This window comes from Salminus brasiliensis, chromosome 18 (assembly GCF_030463535.1).
Source record: "Salminus brasiliensis chromosome 18, fSalBra1.hap2, whole genome shotgun sequence".
NCBI classification, from domain to species: domain Eukaryota; kingdom Metazoa; phylum Chordata; class Actinopteri; order Characiformes; family Bryconidae; genus Salminus; species Salminus brasiliensis.
Genome location: NC_132895.1, coordinates 20,379,551 through 20,399,053, shown reverse-complemented (window position 1 = coordinate 20,399,053; position 19,503 = coordinate 20,379,551). Strand labels below are relative to the sequence as shown.

Below are 19,503 nucleotides of genomic sequence, written 5' to 3'. Positions count from 1 at the left end.
ATAAGGAGCTGCGCAAAGTGTGATTTGTATTTACTGCATAATCTGAATCACGCTCAACATTTGTAGGGGGAGCCCAATAGCAAAACACACTAATTCTCACAGTAAACGTATACAATCATTATTTGCCCAACCCACAGATATGGCCCATGTTTTTATGGGCCAGTCACAACCTTGATAATGATAAACACAAAAAGAAAGCCATGATTCCTGAGAGGTGATGGTTTCGTTTTTCATAATACAGGTATTTTCGCCAATAACTCAAACAGTGTGTAAATAAACATTTCTGTCAGTTTCCAAGCCTGATGACCTGTTTCATTTTAAGTCATGTGCTCTAAATTACAGAGCCAAAGCAACACAAAATGGCCTCACTCTGATCACTTATAGGCTGCGCTGCATGTGTACCCACAGTCCTATATTGCCCACTCAAAGCTCATAGTGTGACTGTCTCTTTCTAGCAATTTATGGCAGGATCAAAAGGCTCTGTGAATGGATAGCTGGAGCTGGGCAGGCCATCAATATGAAATAGCACTTGTCTGAGGGCTGGTAAAGCGGGGATTGGAGCTGCCGCAGGCTACAGATTATGTAACCGATAGATCAGTGTTGTTTTTTTCCTCCTGATGTGCTGTCTAAGTCCTGCCCTAAAGCTGCAGTTCTCTTTAGCTTTCCATCTAATCTAAATAGCCTGTTCTTTTCATTTTGTTCTTCAGTTCTTGCTTTTGTTTTATTTCCTGTCTTTCTTTCTTTAGCATTAAACAGGTAAGTTTACAAACACTTGCTCAATTTTGCTACTCAGTAAACAGCAGAATGGTGTGCGGTTTTAAACACGGCAGTCGTTGGTACAGCATCCATCACCTTTCTGTCTCCCCACACGCACTCTCCCATGGCCTGATAAATCTGGTTCGCATCCTCTCTGGAGACCCAGCATCTCCGAACAATAATATTGTTTGTTCTTCGTTACATTTCCCCTATCTTTCACACAGAGAGAGCAGTTTTTCTGCCTTTTCTTCTCTCTCTGTCTTCTTTTCTTTGGCTCTCTGTCGAGGGGTTACTTCACAGAAAGCGTGCAGATCAGAGGGACGGAGTCCAAAAAGTGTAAAAGCAAGCAGAAGTTGTCGGCAATGGGCGTTTGTTGCGTGTTATAGACAGGCGGATAGGGGGTTATGTATTTAGGGAGTAGGGTTGAAAGAGTGTATATGCACAGAAAAAGAGTGAGAGGATGAAAAAGAGGAAAGCCCCTCAGGGTGGTGAGTGATGTCCTCCGTGACTTTGATGTAAGTTTGATAGAAATGTAATTAAAGAGAGGACAAGCTGGGGAAGTAGGGTGAGAGAGTGAGCAAGAGAGAGACAGAGAGAATCTGAACTAGAACATCATTAGGGTTCAGACATCTCTTCATTACTGTCAACTGATCTCATTACGGTGAAAGAAGCAAATAAATACACTTACACATTCTGATTTGAATGATGAAAAGGGGGTTTATTTAGCAGGCTTTTTTTAATCATGTTATTTGGTTTTGTTGCTCCACATCAAAGCAGTGCAGTCCCTATAATCGAAAAGAGTACAACTCAGCCGAGAGCCTTGAGAATAAAATGGCAGAGTTTCACCCTAAGAGGATCTGCGCACTGGACATCAAAGGGCTTTTATGTTTGAAAAAGAATGCGGCATACAGTCGGGTCATATTCAGGGCAACGCGTCCTTATTGCACCAGTTTCAGGACCCATTCTGTGCACATGTTCTCTAAGAAACGGGCACATGAGCTTTTTCTGCATGGAGAAACATTTCTCTCCCTCATGCATATGCATTTGATGAAGGGAAGGGCCGCACAAAACAATGAATATTTTGGAAGTGCGACTGATTGAACTTTATCCTCTACTTATAAAACGTTCAACGGTGAACCATTATCAACCAGCTTTGTTCTTAGAACCAAGAGTAACCTAACAGTGGTGTCTCAAAGGGATGTTGTTGGGAGGCTTCCTTTAATAGTGGCAGTAGACACAGCAGCTAGAAGTAGGTATGTCAGGCAAAAACCTTGTATTTCCCAAATTGTTAGCTTTTACAGGAGAAGAAAAAGCCTAAACTTCCAGTTTCTAGTGGAGCATTTATGTTGGTGCAGACAGTCTGCCACATTCACATTATGTCAAAAAAGTGAAAAGTGGTAGAATTTTAGGCTTTTTTTTTGTGGGACAGTGAAAATATGCTGTGAGAATTTTAACTAACAAAATAACACAATTTTAATCCTCAGGGTCAGCTGGACCTATATGAAAGGATGCAGTATCAATTGTACTTTGACATGCCCACACCTTAATCTCATGTACCTTATTACTACTGGTTCTGCTTTTAGATGGCCTGGTTGACTGCATGGATCCAGACTGCTGCACTCAGACTTCGTGTCTGACCAATCCGCTATGCCGCGGGTCACGTGACCCACTACAGGTCATCCAGCAGAGCCAGTCGGCTGGCCAGAAAGTCAGCTCCTTCTATGACAGAATCAAGGTGCTGGTGGGACGAGACAGTACTCATATCATACCAGGCAGTAATCCCTTCAACACTAGGTAACTCTTCATTGATGATACTTTTGAGCAGTGTTTTCCCAGCACTGTACATTTTAGTCTTTCCTATGCTTGCACCATGGCTGACTTAAGTCATCGGTGAATTAGCAAGAGTTGTGTTAGTGCAGAGACTTAGTATGATAGACATTGTAGCCTTGATGAGAGTGTCCAGTAAGGTTTTGAGAGAAGTTAATGGAATAGATGAAAAGCAGACAAGGGACCGTCTATATAGGACAAAAACCTATAAAGAAATACTGTGTATGGAACAAGGAGAAACTATATATATATATATGAATCATAATACACAGATGGGACCGATGTTATCAGGATTTAGCTACAAACAACACCAGGACAAGGGGGGTAAGGAGATGGGCATTAGATTTAGTACCACATACAAATTGAGAAACAAATCAAAGACCACAGAATGAATAATAAATAAATAAAATATGTGTATTGTGGGTTGTTGTCATTTCTTTTGAGAGACATGCAGTGCTGTCCAGGGGGAAAAGTTCATAGGTATAACAAGCAGAGCAAGAGAACACTGCTCCTAGAACTACTTAGTTCGAGTTGCATTAAATATAAGTATGAATATAAGTACCTGTATATTTCCATGTTTACCTATGTGTTTTTGTGTGTGTGTGTGTGTGCGTGCATGCGTGCGTGTGTGTCTGTTTGTAGCCTGGCATCTCTAATTCGCGGCCAGGTCCTAACATCTGACGGAACTCCTCTGGTGGGAGTTAATGTGAGCTTTGTGAAATACCCACATTATGGTTACACCATGACTCGCCAGGATGGCACGTGAGTGTTCACAATTTAATGCAGGCTTTCAGCCTCTGAAGCACGACTTTTGAATGGATTCTACAGATATCTTCAGAATGATCTGACTACTGTATATGACTGTATAAGTCTTTAGAAATGCTAGAAACAACCATTGAGATATCTGTACAACCTCCATCAGTGAGGTGTGAAGGTTGCTTTATACTGCTGATATTCTGCATTTTCCTCTCTGTGTCTTCAGATTTGACCTGGTGGCTAACGGTGGGTCATCTCTGACGCTTCGCTTTGAGCGAGCTCCATTCCTGAGTCAGGAGCGCACAGTGTGGCTACCATGGAACCGCTTTTACGCCATGGACACGCTGGTGCTGAAGACAGAGGAGAACACCATCCCAGGCTGTGACCTGAGTGGCTTTGTCAGACCTGACCCTGTAGTAGTGCCCTCTCCTCTCTCTTCCTTCTTCAGCTCCAACCCCACAGAAAAGCACATCATACCTGAAACCCAGGTACGTAGACACTAAAGTGACAGACAAGCAAGCCGTTCCACAATGTTAAAGCATACTTAAATATATTACACTCATGGTGGATAAAACCCTGTCAGGGAAGACACAGTGAAGCAGTGAAAACACTGACATCACAACGCATGCATGTTTCTGGCTGAATTCCATATACCTCCTTACTCCCTATGTAGTAAACTATGTAAGGCCTAGAAAATACAACCTCTGCACACTGGTAGCACTGCATTTGAGATTTCCACATAGTAATAAATGTAAATACTGTTCTATTACTGATATATATTAATGCTCTATTTAGATGTAGAATCCACCATATTGAGACTTACATAGTAGTGTGTAGGAGTGGTGTGTAATTTGGGATTTGACCTTTGTGTCTCTTCTTCGTGGTGTTTTGATGTCTCTCTCTTTATAAGGTCCAGTCGACCTTTACAAGGCTAAGATGCTACCATCTTTGTCTATGTGTGGAGGGAAATCTCTTAATTCAACATTTTTTTAAATGTCTGGATATGTGTGGACAGGGGCTAATGATCCTTCCTTGTTAGCAAAGGTAACATTTTTAGACTTGAGACATTTTAAGATACTTAAAAATCTCCAATTGCACTGAGTGGTTCATGATGATTAGCTTTCTTAAGGTTTGTATACAAGTTAGAATGGACAAAATGGACAAACAGTTTCAAAAGAGGCTATGAAAGACTGTGACTACATGGTTTTTAATCCAGCATTGCAAAGACAATCTATTTGAGAGACCACAGAAAGAAAAACAATCTAGTCAGCCACTTATTGTTGTGCAGTTTCTGATTATGTTAATTACAGGCCCTCTATAATTGGTCGAAATCTATCTTTTTTATGATGCATGCAGTTGTTCATTGCTCTAGAAGTGCCGACAATGGTGCTGTGATGCGTTTTTTCATGATAACATATCATTGTATTACCCACTCCTAGACTAACAATTCCTTTAATTGCCTGTTGTTTGTCTTCTCATATTCATATATTTGAATCCCTGTTTCTGTTTAACAGTGTTTCTCTGTAGCTGTGAAAGAAAGCCGCCCTTGGCTGAGATCATTTTTACTGTTTCTGTTGTAAGGCTTGAACCTGCGATTCGAGCAAGGGGATCTGAACTCGCAGCAGTGTAAAAGGGCAACCACTCCCCGTAGTGTCTCTCTAATCGCCTGTAACTCCCTCTTCCCATCTGTCTTAGTGGAAATTATTTTCAGCGCTTTGAACAGCTGCACAAAGCTGGATTGTTTTCACATTATATCAACGACACATGCTGTGTTTCTCCGCCATATTTAATTTGCATTACGAAATGGGACTGCAGTCAGTAGGGATTCTTTCTTCCTGTCCCCGTCTCTAAGAGCTGTTCAGGAATATTGGTTTCTATTCATTTATGCTCTGGCTTTCTCCCTCTGCTCAGGTTCTTCATGAACAAGTTGAAATCCCAGGCACCAGCCTAAACCTGTGCTACCTGAGCTCCAGGGCCTCAGGCTACCGTGCCCTGCTAAAAGTGACCATGACACCAGCCCTGGTGCCTCTCAGTCTTGCCAAGGTGCATCTGATGGTTGCTGTTGAGGGCCATCTTTTCCAGAAGTGGTTCCACGCCTCACCAAACCTAGCCTACACCTACATCTGGGACAAGACGGATGCCTACAGGCAGCGAGTGTATGGTCTTGCTGAGGCTGTGGGTGAGTGCGTGGTGGCATCTGTCCTTAGATGGGTGTTGCATGTGAAGCAGTGATTCCTATTCAGACGATTAAACACTGTGATCAGAGATGGAAGTTAATTGGCCATTAAAATAAGCAGTAGTAACACCATTAGCTTGGAGTCACATCTTATAAATGTTTTAGCATTGGTATTATAGTATGCAGTGTGAATTTAGCACATGTATACTGCTATAAACTATAAATGCTTTCTATATGATTTCATGTATTTTATTAACAAGAAGTTCCTAAATGATAAGGGATCTACTGTAATGTACAATATATTCTATATATAAGACAACAAATCATGCCCTCAAGGTGTTTCATCGCATTTGAATTGCAAAACATAAGTGATGTCATTTTACTAATAATGTTTTATTAGTCATCATATTCTGATCATTATTGTAGATGCATCTGAAATCTAAAAACAATAATGTTGCATGTTGCATAGGTACATAAGTACATTACAGGCATTTTAAACAGCCACCAAATAGGTGTTCTATTATTAATGACATTGATTCTAAACTTCTGAAACTTTTGAATGGCAGTGTATATAGTTTTATAGTAATGTATTAGTGTGCATTGCTTTATTGTCAATAAAAGAATGCTTAAATATGCATAAAGAAGCCTTTAGCCTGGAAATATAGTATCTGCAGTATCTGTTCTAAGAAACACTGTCACACAGCTATTCCCACCACCACATATCACCACTTAAGAGTTAATATAGAGACTCCCCATGGCTCATCCAGTAATGCCTACTGGAGCTGCCTACTGGAGCTGTGTCGAGCTCTTCCAATTAGTTGAGGCAATAAGTCTAGTCCCTGGTCAGTAATAAAATGCTAAATTAAGTTAACTCCATGAAGTGTTGTGTGTTTGTGTGTATTTATTCCTCTCTTTGCCTCTCCTTCTCTCGCTGTATGTAGTCTCTGTGGGATATGAGTATGAGACTTGTCCCAGTCAGATTCTGTGGGAGAAGAGAACGGCCGTGCTCCAGGGCTATGAGCTCAGTCCCTCTAACCTCGGAGGATGGTCACTGGACAAACACCACACGCTCAATATCCGCCATGGTGAGCTACAAGCGCACACACATTATACAACATACATTATTACACCAGACTTGAACCATTGGAGTAACTTCGTTTATGAAAAGTGCTGTGGACAGGGATAAAGTCTGCAAACAGTAGGAAGGCTGGAAAGTTGTATCTTTATTGTAGTTATGCAGTACAGTACATTTCTTTTCTTATCCCAGCTTGAAAAGTTGGAGTTAGACATGCTATAGTGGAACAAACAGGGTTCAGGGCCTTGTTTAAGGGCCCAAAAATAGCAGCTTAGCCAGGTATCAAACTCGCAACCCTGTAATCAATGACCCAGTGGTCTAACCCAAGGAGCTTGGTGTCCTCCTTGCTTAAAAACACTGATTTTATATGATTATGACCACATTGAGACATTGACAGGGCATGCACTGTATGTCCAAATGTTTGTGGACACCCCTTCTACTAAATGCATTCAGGTACTTTAGGTTGCACCCGTTGCTGGCAGAGATGTGGAACAGCACACACAGCTTGTCTAGTCCCTGTAGAGAAGCACTGCCAATGAAATATGACCTATTAGCACCATACCTAATGCCAGGTGGAGCCTAAATGTATGAAAAATGTATTACATGAGCAAACAGCTCCTCCTCCTCTTTCCAAAAAATGAAACAAGAACTGCATGCTGAGTTGCATTTGTTTTAATAGCTCTGTTACAAAGCAGCACTCGCCCACTACACTCACACCTGGAAAGGAAGCATAGCGTTTAACTCCTGTCTCAGTTTTCAGAAAGTATTTGGACATGTTTCTGCCCTCATATCAAACTTAACATATAATAAGAACAAAGCATGTGTGATGTTAAATCTTAAGGTACTGACTAACCACTGCTTCACTGTAATCTTAACATACACACACACACACACACACACACACACACACACACACACTGATATGAACTTTAATATTAAAGTGTAGCAAGATAAAACAGTGTGTCACTGTGGAGCCACCTTATACACATACACACGCCTCCACTGACAAACGTGCGTTTGTTCTTGTGCACATTCACACATTTATTTCTCTAAGTGGAATGTCTTTGCACTTACTCATTCACAGTATTACTGAAACTGCTTAACATAAGCCACATATTATTGGCCATTATTTAAACAGGTGAAGGAGAAACCAATTCCTGTGTTTATATTATAGCCAATATGAGACTATAAACCACAAGCTGAAAAATGAAGGCTTAAGGCTGAAGCAGAATATTCAACATAGTAATCATCTGGTGGGTAAACTCAGTGGAACTGATTTTTGACTTCCTAGACATCAAATAACTGCACCTGCCTGTGAGGTATAATGCTATAAATGATTCAGTAAGCATCACAGTTCTGTCATGTCTGTCTGATTTGAGACTTTTTCACTATGTAGCTACTGACTAAGTCTGTCTGAAGATGTACTCTTTTCCCAGCAGTCATATAGCCTGATTTTTGTTTCTGCATAGCATAGCATGTGTAAGAGACGTTGTCATTTTACAGTTAATTTAATGAAATGCACAAAATATGCAGTTCATATTAGTAGTGAAATAATCCTTTTAGCACTGCTTGCATTATTATTTCCACTTGGTATTTGAATATGAAAAGAATGCCATAATATTGCTTTTAAACTTAATGAATATGTAACCTTCTCTGTCTGGTCTCTCAGGTATCCTGCATAAGGGCAGTGGAGAGAACGTGTTTATTTCTCAGCAGCAGCCTCCTGTCATCAGCAGCATCATGGGAAACGGGAGGCGCCGCAGCATCTCCTGCCCTAGCTGCAGTGGCCTGGCTGAGGGAAACAAGCTGCTGGCACCCGTAGCCCTAGCCTGTGATGGAGAGGGCAACCTGTACGTGGGCGACCTCAACTTCGTCAGGAGGGTATACCCTTCCCTCAACACCACCGCCATCCTGGAGCTTCGGTAAGATCAGTGTGCTGGTCGGCTTTGTGTGTGCTTTGTTGTCAAGTGAGAAAATATCTCTAGTGACTATAATAAGGCTAGAGATAAACTTGTTATTGCCAGAAACAAAAGTCATTACTGACGTCTAGACACAAACATACACATATTAAGACAAAGATACTGAAGTGCATGAAATATGAAGTTTCAGTTGTAAACTGAGTACACGATTAGTGCTTTAGTTGGGGCTTTAAATCATATGTTATAAAGCACTGATTACTTTAAATTCATGTTTGACACATGAATGCCTGATAATATAGTCTATTTTAAAGGAAGTCCTTTGCATTGCTATCAGCCTTTTAGTTGGACAACAACAGGATATACTTTTTTTATTTTCAGATTTCTCAGAATTTTTTGTGCACCCCATGGTGTTCTGTTTCACATACAAATACAAATCTAAACATATCTAAACCTGTAACATTACAATACAACTACAGATGACACATCTCTAATATAGCCATTTCTCTGTCCCCTTTATTTTCTTTGCAATGCAGAAATAAAGATTTGCGACACAGGTAAGGAGCTTAACTTCACATATTCACGGCTAAAAGCCACGTCTAGCGTTATAGTTAGCAGTGTTATAGAACTGACATCATATTTACAATGGAAGAAATTTTCATTCTTCACCTCTATGCCACCCTGTGCATTTTATTCACCCTCTCTCCGTTTTACTTTTGATATTGAAGCGGTCGCTTTGTAGACCTTATTTTAGAAGTCTCATTACTCTGCTGAGATGAGCTCTTCACATTTCATCATGCTCACCAAGGTGACGGTGCGCCTGGCCCAAGAATATTATTAAGACAAATTTCTTCCCTTTTACTCATTTCCATAGCAACAGCCCGAGCCATAAGTATTACCTGGCGGTGGATCCGGTCTCAGGCGCTCTGCTCCTGTCAGACACCAACTCCAGGCAGATCTACCGTGTGCGCTCGCTAAGCGGGGGGCACCCGCTGCTGGAGAATGCCCAGGTGGTAGCTGGGACGGGTGAGCAGTGTGTGCCCTTTGACGAGGCCCGCTGTGGCGATGGGGGCAAGGCTGTGGAAGCCACACTGATGAGCCCCAGAGGTGAGGGGCTTACAGTCTTACTCCCATTCTCTATCCTAGGCTTGGAAAATCATTGGAAAGGGAAACAAATGTATTCACTGCAAAAGATTGGTTCCACAATTGGATGTGGAAATGTTACTCCATTACCCTTCTAGGTGTGCTTTGAATTGGTTCTGTCTCTTAGGTCGTTGAAACTAGCAGAGAAATTCTGTCAAAACTGCAGATTTTGTGATCTTTTGATTTTTACAGATGTTTGAGTTTAATGTTTTTTTGTGTGTACAGTCTTGCTTTGCAGAAAGAAAGATCATCCTTAATGTTTACTGTTTAGCTCTATTTTAAGCCACCAGCTAGCTTTTATATTGTTACATTTATTAATGTAAATTGATGGACCAGTATAAGATACAAAGCAAATTTGCCAGTATTAAATAAACACAGTAAGTGTTAAATTAAGATTCACAGGGAAACAAAAAGTGTTACACACTTATCAGATATCCCAAAGACATGGGGTTAGATTTGATGAATGTAGTTCAAAGGCCTCAGAAAAGCTGTGTATTTTTCAATTGTGATTTTTCTTTCATTGTTGAAATTGTATGGCTGTGTTATTGCAATCATACACCATTAATCTCCTTTTAAACACTGAAACAATTAATCGTCACACAAATAAATAAAATGTTAACTCACACAACTAAGCTTGTCTCCAGACTCTACCCATCACTTAAATAACAATGCCATTTGCACTGAAGCCGAAGCTGAAAAGTGCTTCTAAAGCTGCAGCTCTCTGGCTGGATTGCTAGACTTTACTCAGGGGCAGCTTGGCCTCCTTATCTCCGAACAAAACTCAGGCTGACATGATGACTGTGACAGTGTAACAGAGTGTACCAGACAAACAGTGGAGTGTCTGTCTCTTTTCCAGATCGGAGCTATTTCACATGCAGAGTACTAATTATACCCTTAAGAGAGGTAAAACATGTCCTACAGAAGAAGTGCACTGAGTTGGTAGTCATCTATTATGTCTAAGTTTTGATAGTGAACAGCGTAGACATGGTAAGGCAGTGTGAGAATGAAAATCTATTCAGCTCAGGTCTCTGTGAGCAGTGTTTTAGACTACAGAATTTTCCTTTAGTCAACAGAATGTGGAGTAGTTTGCTTGTTTCACTCTGTGCGAGTCTTGAGAGTCATTTCAGTGAATTTCATGGTTGCCGTTTGTCACCCATAGGCATTGCTGTGGATAAGAATGGACTCATGTACTTTGTGGACGCCACCATGATCCGTAAAGTGGATCAGAATGGCATCATCTCCACTCTGATAAAGACCAATGACCTGACTGCAGTCCGGCCTCTCAGCTGTGACTCTAGCATGGACGTCAGCCAGGTCAGTCCAGACTCTTCTCTTTTCTCTTCCTCTTGTACTCTCTCTGAATATACATATTTATATTTTTATGTCTCCATGTCTCTGTCACTTGGTTCTCTCTCTCTCTGTCTTTCTCTGTCTGTATGTCTCTCTACCGTTCTATCTCGCTCTTTGAGTCTTTGTGTCTCCATCTGTCTAGGTCTTTCTCAGTCTCTTTCACGCCTTCTCTCTCACTGTTTCTTGTGTGACAGACATGAAACAGACGAAATGTAAATTACCTGTGGCCCAGATGTTTGGAGAGATCTGCTTCTCTCTAGAGAGCTTGACAGTCATTGATAAAATAACAAACGATTCAGATTCTCTTTGCTCTCTGTCTGACTGCCTGCAAGAGGAGAATTAGTCCATCACTGTGGAATTAGCTCTGGAATTGACCCATCAAGCTGATGGGTAGTTTTTTGTCTGGTACACTAACATAAAAAAAAATTAATCATGTTTTAAGTGATATAAACCAATTTGGTTGCAGGTGGATTCCTAGACAGATTCTTATATAACAGATATTTCCAACTGTAAACTTTGATGGTTGAGTCATGTTCAAAGCTGCTTTGTTAAAACACAACTCTGTTTGTGTGTGTGTGTGTATGTTTGTGTGTGTGTGTGTGTGTGTGTGCATAGGTACGTCTGGAATGGCCCACAGACCTGGCCGTGAACCCCATGGACAACTCGCTGTATGTGCTGGAGAACAATGTGGTTCTGCGCATCACTGAGAACCACCAAGTAAGCATCGTTGCTGGTCGGCCCATGCACTGTCAAGTACCAGGCATCGACTACTCCCTCAGCAAGCTGGCCATCCACTCCGCACTAGAGAGTGCCACGGCAATCTCCATCTCGCACACCGGCGTGCTGTACATTGCTGAGACAGATGAGAAACGCATCAACCGCGTTCGACATGTCAGCGCCAGTGGAGAGATCTCGTTGCTGGCCGGTGCTGCGTCTGAATGCGACTGCAAGAACGACGTCAACTGCAACTGCTTCTCAGGTGACGAGGGCTATGCAGCTGATGCCGGCCTGAACTCGCCCGCCTCTCTGGCTGTCTCGCCTGATGGCACACTTTATATCGCCGACCTCAACAACATCCGTGTTCGAGCGGTCCGCCGCAACCAGCCCAACGCCACGGCATCCGCTGCTGCCGGCCGCTACGAGGTGGGCTCCTCCCTGGAGCAAGAGCTGTACTTGTTTAGCGAGGACGGCCTGCACCGGCAGACAGTCAGCCTCGTCACTGGCCTGCCACTGTACAACTTCAGCTATGGCATGGACGGAGAGCTGGCCTCAGTCACTGACAACTCGAACAACACCCTCAAGATTAGGAGGGAGGCGGGAGGCTCGGTCCGGCTGGTGCTGCTGCCCGAAAACCAGGTGGTAACCCTGGGGATGGATGCAGCTGGTAGCCTACGCTCTGTCTCCGCCCTCAACCAGGAGGTGGCAGTGCTCAGTTATGCCGGAAACTCTGAATTACTGGCCTCCAAGGCTGATGAGACTGGCTGGACCAACTTCTATGAGTGAGTACATTGATTGTTACCCCACACTTATTTTAGAATTGATATTTAAAATAAATAAATGATGTAAATATTTTATATATTATGAGTAGCAGTTCCTATGTCATTCACTTTCTTGCATATATATTTTGTTATATCCATGTTTGTATAGTTTTTTGGTATAGTGTTCCAACAACAATTCCAAAAATACTCAGAGCACTTCTGAGAAGGGTAATATTTAGGTGTAGCTCAACCGCTGGAGGCTGAATACATGCAAATGAGTTAGTTCTTGTGACTACAGAGTGAACAGTGTGGTTATGCATTACTTTTAACTGCCTTTGTTAAGAAAAGCAAGGGAAATGAAGTTTTCCATGATAGGGGCAGCACAACATTTTTGTCTAGGCTCTTTCCAAAGTAAAGATAAGATTTTCTGAAAATGCTCTTAGGGCCACCTAGTGTCTTTATTTTAGTACTGCACTCTTAGGCATCTCAAGATAAACCATTACAAAGATATTGGAAAACAGCAGAAGAGCAAAAGTTAATGAAAAATAAAATCATTGAAATTTTTTAATGCGTTATGCGGTCCTAGCTAAGTGTTTTGTCCTGTGTTTCCAGATATGACAGTGAGGGTCGCCTGACCAATGTGTCTTACCCCACTGGTGTGGTGACCAGCCTGCGCCGTGAGATGGAGCAGTCTATCAATATCGACATGGAGAGCTCCAACAGAGACGATGATGTCACTGTCATAACCAACCTGTCATCGGTGGAGGCATCTTACACTGTGGTTCAGGGTAAGAATAACGTTTGAAAAACAATAGAGTAAACATACACAATAGCATAGCATGGACACATACAGACACACACACTTATAAAGAAATGTGCCACACTGCTGTCCCCTGCTCCCAGTACATATCACATCCATTTAGCACATAACTGAAATAAGCAGGAGACTTGCATCTCCCTTGACAGACTAGCAATAGAATTGCTGTGTGTATGTGTGTGCATACAGTGAGTCCAAGAAGTATTTGATCCCTTGCTGATTTTCTTTGTTTGCCCACTAATAAAGACACTATCCTTCTGCACTTTTAATGGTAGATATATTCTAACATGGAGAGACAGAATATCAAGACAAAAATCCAGAATATAATTTTAAAGAATATATTTTAATTAATTTGTATTTCAATGAGGAAAATAAGTATTTGATCCCTCTTGCCAAACACACTCAATACTTAGTGGCAAAGCCTTTGTTTGCAAGCACAGCGGTGAGACGTTTGTTGTAGTTAACCACAAGTTTAGCACACACACCAGGGGGAATTTTGGCCCACTCTTCTTTGCAGATCCTCTCTAAATCATGAAGGTTGGTGGGCTGTCGCTTGGCAACTCTGACCTTCAGCTCCCTCCATAGATTTTCGATCGGATTGAGGTCTGGCGACTGGCTGGGCCACTCCATGACCTTAATGTGATTTTTCTTGAGCCAATCCTTTGTTGCCTTTGCTGTATGTTTAGGGTCGTTATCATGTTGGAAGACCCAACCACGGCCCATTTTCAGATCCCTGGCAGAGGGGAGGAGGTTGTCCCTCAGGATTGTGCGGTACATGGCTCCATCCATCTTCCCAGTGATGCGGTGAAGTAGCCCTGTACCCTTGGCAGAGAAACACCCCCAAAACATTATGCTTCCACCTCCATGCTTGACGGTGGGCACAGTGTTCTTGGGGTCATAGGCAGCATTTTTCTTCCTCCACACATGGCGGGTGGAGTTGAGGCCAAAAAGTTCAATTTTGGTCTCGTCTGACCACAAAACCTTCTCCCAATAACTTGGTTCATCTTTCAAATGATCATTGGCATACTTGAGGCGCGCCTCCACATGTGCTCTCTTCAGCAGGGGTACCTTTCGGGCACTGCAGGATGTGAATCCATTGTTGCGCAAAGTGTTGCCAATTGTTTCCTTGCAAACTGTGGTCCCAGCTGCCTTCAGGTCATTTGCTAACTCCTGCCGAGTGGTTGCAGGACGATTTCTGACTGTTCTCAGCATCATTGCCACCCCACGAGGCGAAATCTTTTTTGGAGCACCGGGCCGAGGTCTGTTGATTGTCATGTTATACTCTTTAAACTTTCTGATAATTGCACCAATAGTTGTTACTTTCACATCCAACACCTTACTAATCTTTTTGTAGCCCATTCCAGCTTTGTGAAGGTCAACAATTCTGACTCTGAGGTCCTGTGACAGCTCTTTGGTTTTACCCATGTTGGAGACTTGAAATCTGTGTGATCTGTCTGATTCTGTGGACAGGTGTTTTTCACACAAGTGATTAGTGAGAACAGGTGGCTTCAGGTCAGGTAACAAGTTGATTGGGAGTGTCTAACTGGTCTGTAAAAGCCAGAACTGCTAATGAATACTAAGGGATCAAATACTTATTTCACTCCATGAAATACAAATCAATTAATATATATTCCTTAGATTTATTTTCTGGATTTTCTTTTTAATATTCTGTCTCTCCATGTAAGAATACATCTACCATTAAAAGTATAGAATGATCATGTCTTTATTAGTGGGCCAACGAAGAAAATCAGCAAGGGATCAAATACTTCTTGGACTCACTGTATGTGTATCCACTTGTGTGTGTGCATATGTATAGTCCAGCATATCCATGTTTAAACATCAGTTTATGAGATCCTACCAGTCTCTCCTCGGGGACCCAGGGCAGGCACAACGCTGAAAGACTGAAACCTCAAGCCTCAACCCTTTATTTCTCTACCAGCCCATCTTTTACTGTAACCCACCACTTATGCTATCCTCCCTCCTCCGAGCAAGTAAAAAGGCTGCCTTTGTTGTTTACGCATGATAAATGAGTTTGAAAGCTTTTCCGAGCTGCCCTCGGATGCCCAGCGCTTGTAAGCTGTGTTGTGAAATGTACTTAAAAGTTCCTGATGACTTTTGAATGCGTAAATGATTGCGTTTTCCAGGTGCATGACTGTGGAGAGCAGGGCCTGATGTGATTACAGCATGTAAATGGAACCGAAGGCAGTTGTGCTGCTTTTAGCCCAAACTAAAGCTCTTTATTCCCAGCAATCACATCAACACACTTCTTATCACACACACACACACATATCCTGGCTAGAATGCTACATTTTCCTCTAATGTACAGTGTGCAATCATATCAACCCTAGAGCCTTATGGCAAATAAAACGAGGCTTGGTTTCTTATTCCTCGTTTAACATCCTGATATCTCCCCATTGCCCTCTCACAGACCAAGTCCGGAATAGCTATCAGATGTATTACAACGGCACCTTGCGGGTCTCCTATGCCAATGGCATGGGAATTAGCTTCCACACTGAGCCACACATCCTGGCAGGCTCAGTCAGTCCCACCATCGGCAGGCGCAACATTTCCCTGCCCACAGACAGCGGCCTAAACTCCATTGAGTGGAGGATGAGGAAAGAGCTGACCAAGGGCAAGGTCACTGTATTCGGAAGGAAGCTGCGCGTAAGTCTAGACCCTAGCATGAAAACACGGCTATCTTTAGCAAGCTACTGTAATCCTGTAGTAAATAAAATGTCATTGTTGATCCATTGTTGAATGTCTAGCCCAGGACTAGAAACATATTAACATATTATCAATGTATTTCTTCAAATATCATAGGCCCACGGCAGGAATCTGCTCTCCATTGACTATGATCGCACCACAAGAACTGAGAAAGTGTACGACGATCACCGTAAATTTACTCTGCGCATCATCTACGATGCTCAAGGTCGGCCTGCCACCTGGCTCCCCAGCAGCAGTCTAGCCCTGGTAAATGTGTCCTACTCCCCCACTGGCTGCCTGGTGGGCTTGCAGAGGGGTAGCATGAGCGAGAAGAGCGAGTTCGACAGCTTTGGCCGCATCCTGTCCCGCACCTTTGTGGATGGGAAGGTGTGGAGCTTCAGCTACCTGGACAAGGTGACTTTCACTGTTTTTTGGTTGCACTCTTTCAATACCATATTTTTGTAGAAAATTATTTTATTGTTTTAGACTTGTGGTTTTCAACTCCAGTCACTCCTGACATTGTGTCCACACACGTTTCAGGTATTCCAAACACAGCTGATCCAGTTCATAAACAGAGGTGTTTTGAGGTTAATAATTGTAGAGGGCAGTGAGTGCCTAGGACTGGAGTTGAAAACCACAATGTCAGATGTTGGTTTAAGTGGGTACCTGACCTCACTAATACTAAACGAGGACTGAACGCAGTCAAATCCTCACAGCAATGTTCCCACAAAGCCTTCCCTGAAGTGTAGAGGTTGTTACTGCATTAAAGGGGCAATTCCCTTGTTAATAACTTGGGCACCAAAAATATGTTGGCTCATTTAAAGGAAATTGTGAAAATGTCATTTCTGCCTCAGTAAATATAAAATATTGCTCTAATAAAGAGCAGAAGAAAGTGAATTAAGTTCTATATTAAAACATAAGGACATGTTCTAGCATAGGGGACATCTATCAGAAACATTGATCTAAGTGTTTTTTTTCTCTCTCTCGCTCTCATTGTCCTCAGTCTATGGTTCTGCTGCTGCAGCAGAGTCAGAAACAGTATGTGTTTGAATTTGACACCTCTGGTCGGATCACTGCAGTCACCATGCCCAGCATGGCGAGACACACCATGTCCACCCATGTGTCTGTGGGCTATATCCGCAACACTTACAACCCTCCTGAAAGCAATGCCACTGTGATCCATGACTTCACTGAGGATGGCCGTCCCCGGGCCACTTTTTACCTGGGGACCGGACGCCGCATGTTGTACAAGTACGGCAAGCTGGCCAAGCTCTCTGAGGTACTGTATGACTCAACAGCGGTCACCTTGGGCTATGACGAGACGGCTGGCGTTCTGAAAATGGTCAACCTGCAGAGTGGCGGCTTCTCCTGCACTATCCGCTACCGCAAGCTCGGCCCCCTTATAGACAAACAGATGTATCGCTTCTCAGAGGAGGGCATGGTAAACGCTCGCTTTGACTACACCTACCATGACAACAGCTTCCGGGTGGCTAGCGTGAAACCGGTGATCGGAGAGACTCCCCTTCCTGTTGATCTCTATCGATACGACGAAATTTCCGGCAAGGTGGAGCACTTTGGCAAATTTGGCATCATCTACTACGACATCAACCAGATCATTACCACGGCCGTCATGACACTCAGCAAGCACTTTGATGCCCACGGCCGCATAAAAGAGGTGCAGTACGAAATATTCCGCTCACTCATGTACTGGATGACTGTGCAGTACGACAGCATGGGCCGTGTCATCAAGCGCGAGCTTAAGATTGGTCCTTACGCTAACACCACACAATATCGATATGAATATGATGGTGACGGACAGCTTGTGGGCGTCAAAGTTAATGACTGGTCCACTTGGCGCTACAGCTATGACCTCAACGGCAACCTGCATTTGCTCAACCCAGGCAACAGCGCCCGACTCCTGCCTCTGCGCTACGACCTGCGTGACCGCATCACGCGCCTGGGAGATGTGCAGTACAGGCTGGATGAAGACGGGGTGCTGTGTCAAAGGGGCTCAGATGTCTTTGAGTACAACTCCAAAGGACTTCTGGAGAGGGCCTATAGCCGTACCGGAGAGGGCTGGAGTGTTCGATACCGTTATGATGGGCTGGGACGCCGTGTGTCACGCCGGACCACTAGTGGAGAACACCAGCAGTACTTCTACGCTGACCTCAACTACCCAGCCCGGGTGACCCATGTCTACAATCACACTCGGGCAGAGATCACATCTTTTTATTATGACCTGCAAGGTCATCTGTTTGCCATGGAGGTGAGCAGCGGAGAGGAGTACTACATTGCTTCAGACAATACGGGCACTCCACTAGCCGTCTTCAGCAGCAATGGGCAGATGGTGAAGCAGCTCCAGTACACAGCGTATGGTGAGATCTACCATGACTCCAACCCAGACTTTCAGCTGGCATTGGGATTCCATGGCGGCCTCTATGATCCTCTCACTAAGCTGGTGCACTTTGCCCAAAGAGACTACGATGTGTTGGCAGGACGCTGGACTTCACCCGACCACACGCTGTGGGCAAAGATAGGCAAGGAGCCAGCCCCCTTCAACTTGTATATGTTCAAGAACAACAATCCTCTCAGTGACATGATTGACGTTAAAAACTATGTGACAGGTGAGAATCTTGTGTTCAGAGTATTTAAAGAACATTCGTTTCCTTCAGGTATTTGGACAATGACGTGTTGTTTTTTTGTGTGCTTTTTTGCTGCTAAACAAAAACACTGCATTAACCATTTAGGAATTACAGCTATTTTTACATATTCCTCCATTTACATATTTACATAGTCCTTGAAGACTCAAAAGTAATTGGAAAAACTAACATAATAAATGTTTTGCAATTAGCGGACTGCCAGAAGTCACCAAATGTTGAATTTTCTCTTATGAGATGCTTTACTCTAGTAGGCAGCTGCCTTCAGTTGTTGCTTGTTTGTGGGTCTTCTTGCCTTTCAGTTTTGTCTTTAGTAAGTAAAAAGCATGCTATGCTATATTCTGCTATATAAGAACATTCCTTTTCTTTGCCCTGTAAAACTGTATTGGGATGCTTTCACGCTATATTTTGGGTCATCTGTAGTGTGAAGGGCCATTTATTTTTTTAATGGATCTGAGCAGAAAGTCTTGCTCTGTACACATTAGAATGTATCCTGCCAGTTCTGTCAACAGTCATGTCATCAGTAAATCACCAGTGACTCTGTTCCATTGGAAACCATACATGCCCATGCCATAACAGTGTCTCCACCATGTTTGACAGATGATGTGGCAAGAGTGCATGTGTTCATGCACTTTCTTTTTTCTCCATACTCCTGTTAATCTTGCCTTTTGTTTGGCCAAAGAATCTAGTTTAAGGATAGTGCAGGTTTTATTATGTGGTTTCTGACAGTCTAATCTGACATTTCTCTTCTTGTTTGCATTTGTCTTCCAGTATTTGCATCTTGAATCTACTTCATCTACTTCTTTTATTTTTGTGGTTTTGGTGTTGCTGAGCTCATCAGTGCACGTC

At 42.9% G+C, this 19,503-nt stretch overlaps 1 protein-coding gene across 10 annotated transcripts in view; it reads left to right on the top strand.

Annotated features, from left to right (window-relative positions):
- tenm2b (teneurin transmembrane protein 2b) overlaps positions 1 to 19,503 on the top strand; it is a 325,773-nt gene that overhangs the window by 303,153 nt on the left and 3,117 nt on the right. For all 10 annotated transcript variants that reach the window (XM_072662451.1, XM_072662450.1, XM_072662449.1 and 7 more), the window contains 14 exons: positions 2,340 to 2,550; positions 3,226 to 3,345; positions 3,566 to 3,827; positions 5,251 to 5,518; positions 6,457 to 6,600; positions 8,260 to 8,512; positions 9,043 to 9,063; positions 9,381 to 9,613; positions 10,809 to 10,963; positions 11,615 to 12,498; positions 13,090 to 13,265; positions 15,723 to 15,958; positions 16,115 to 16,411; positions 17,001 to 18,621. In XM_072662451.1, coding sequence (XP_072518552.1) covers positions 2,340 to 2,550; positions 3,226 to 3,345; positions 3,566 to 3,827; positions 5,251 to 5,518; positions 6,457 to 6,600; positions 8,260 to 8,512; positions 9,043 to 9,063; positions 9,381 to 9,613; positions 10,809 to 10,963; positions 11,615 to 12,498; positions 13,090 to 13,265; positions 15,723 to 15,958; positions 16,115 to 16,411; positions 17,001 to 18,621 — 4,881 coding nt within the window. The remainder of the gene's footprint in view (positions 1 to 2,339; positions 2,551 to 3,225; positions 3,346 to 3,565; positions 3,828 to 5,250; positions 5,519 to 6,456; positions 6,601 to 8,259; positions 8,513 to 9,042; positions 9,064 to 9,380; positions 9,614 to 10,808; positions 10,964 to 11,614; positions 12,499 to 13,089; positions 13,266 to 15,722; positions 15,959 to 16,114; positions 16,412 to 17,000; positions 18,622 to 19,503) is intronic.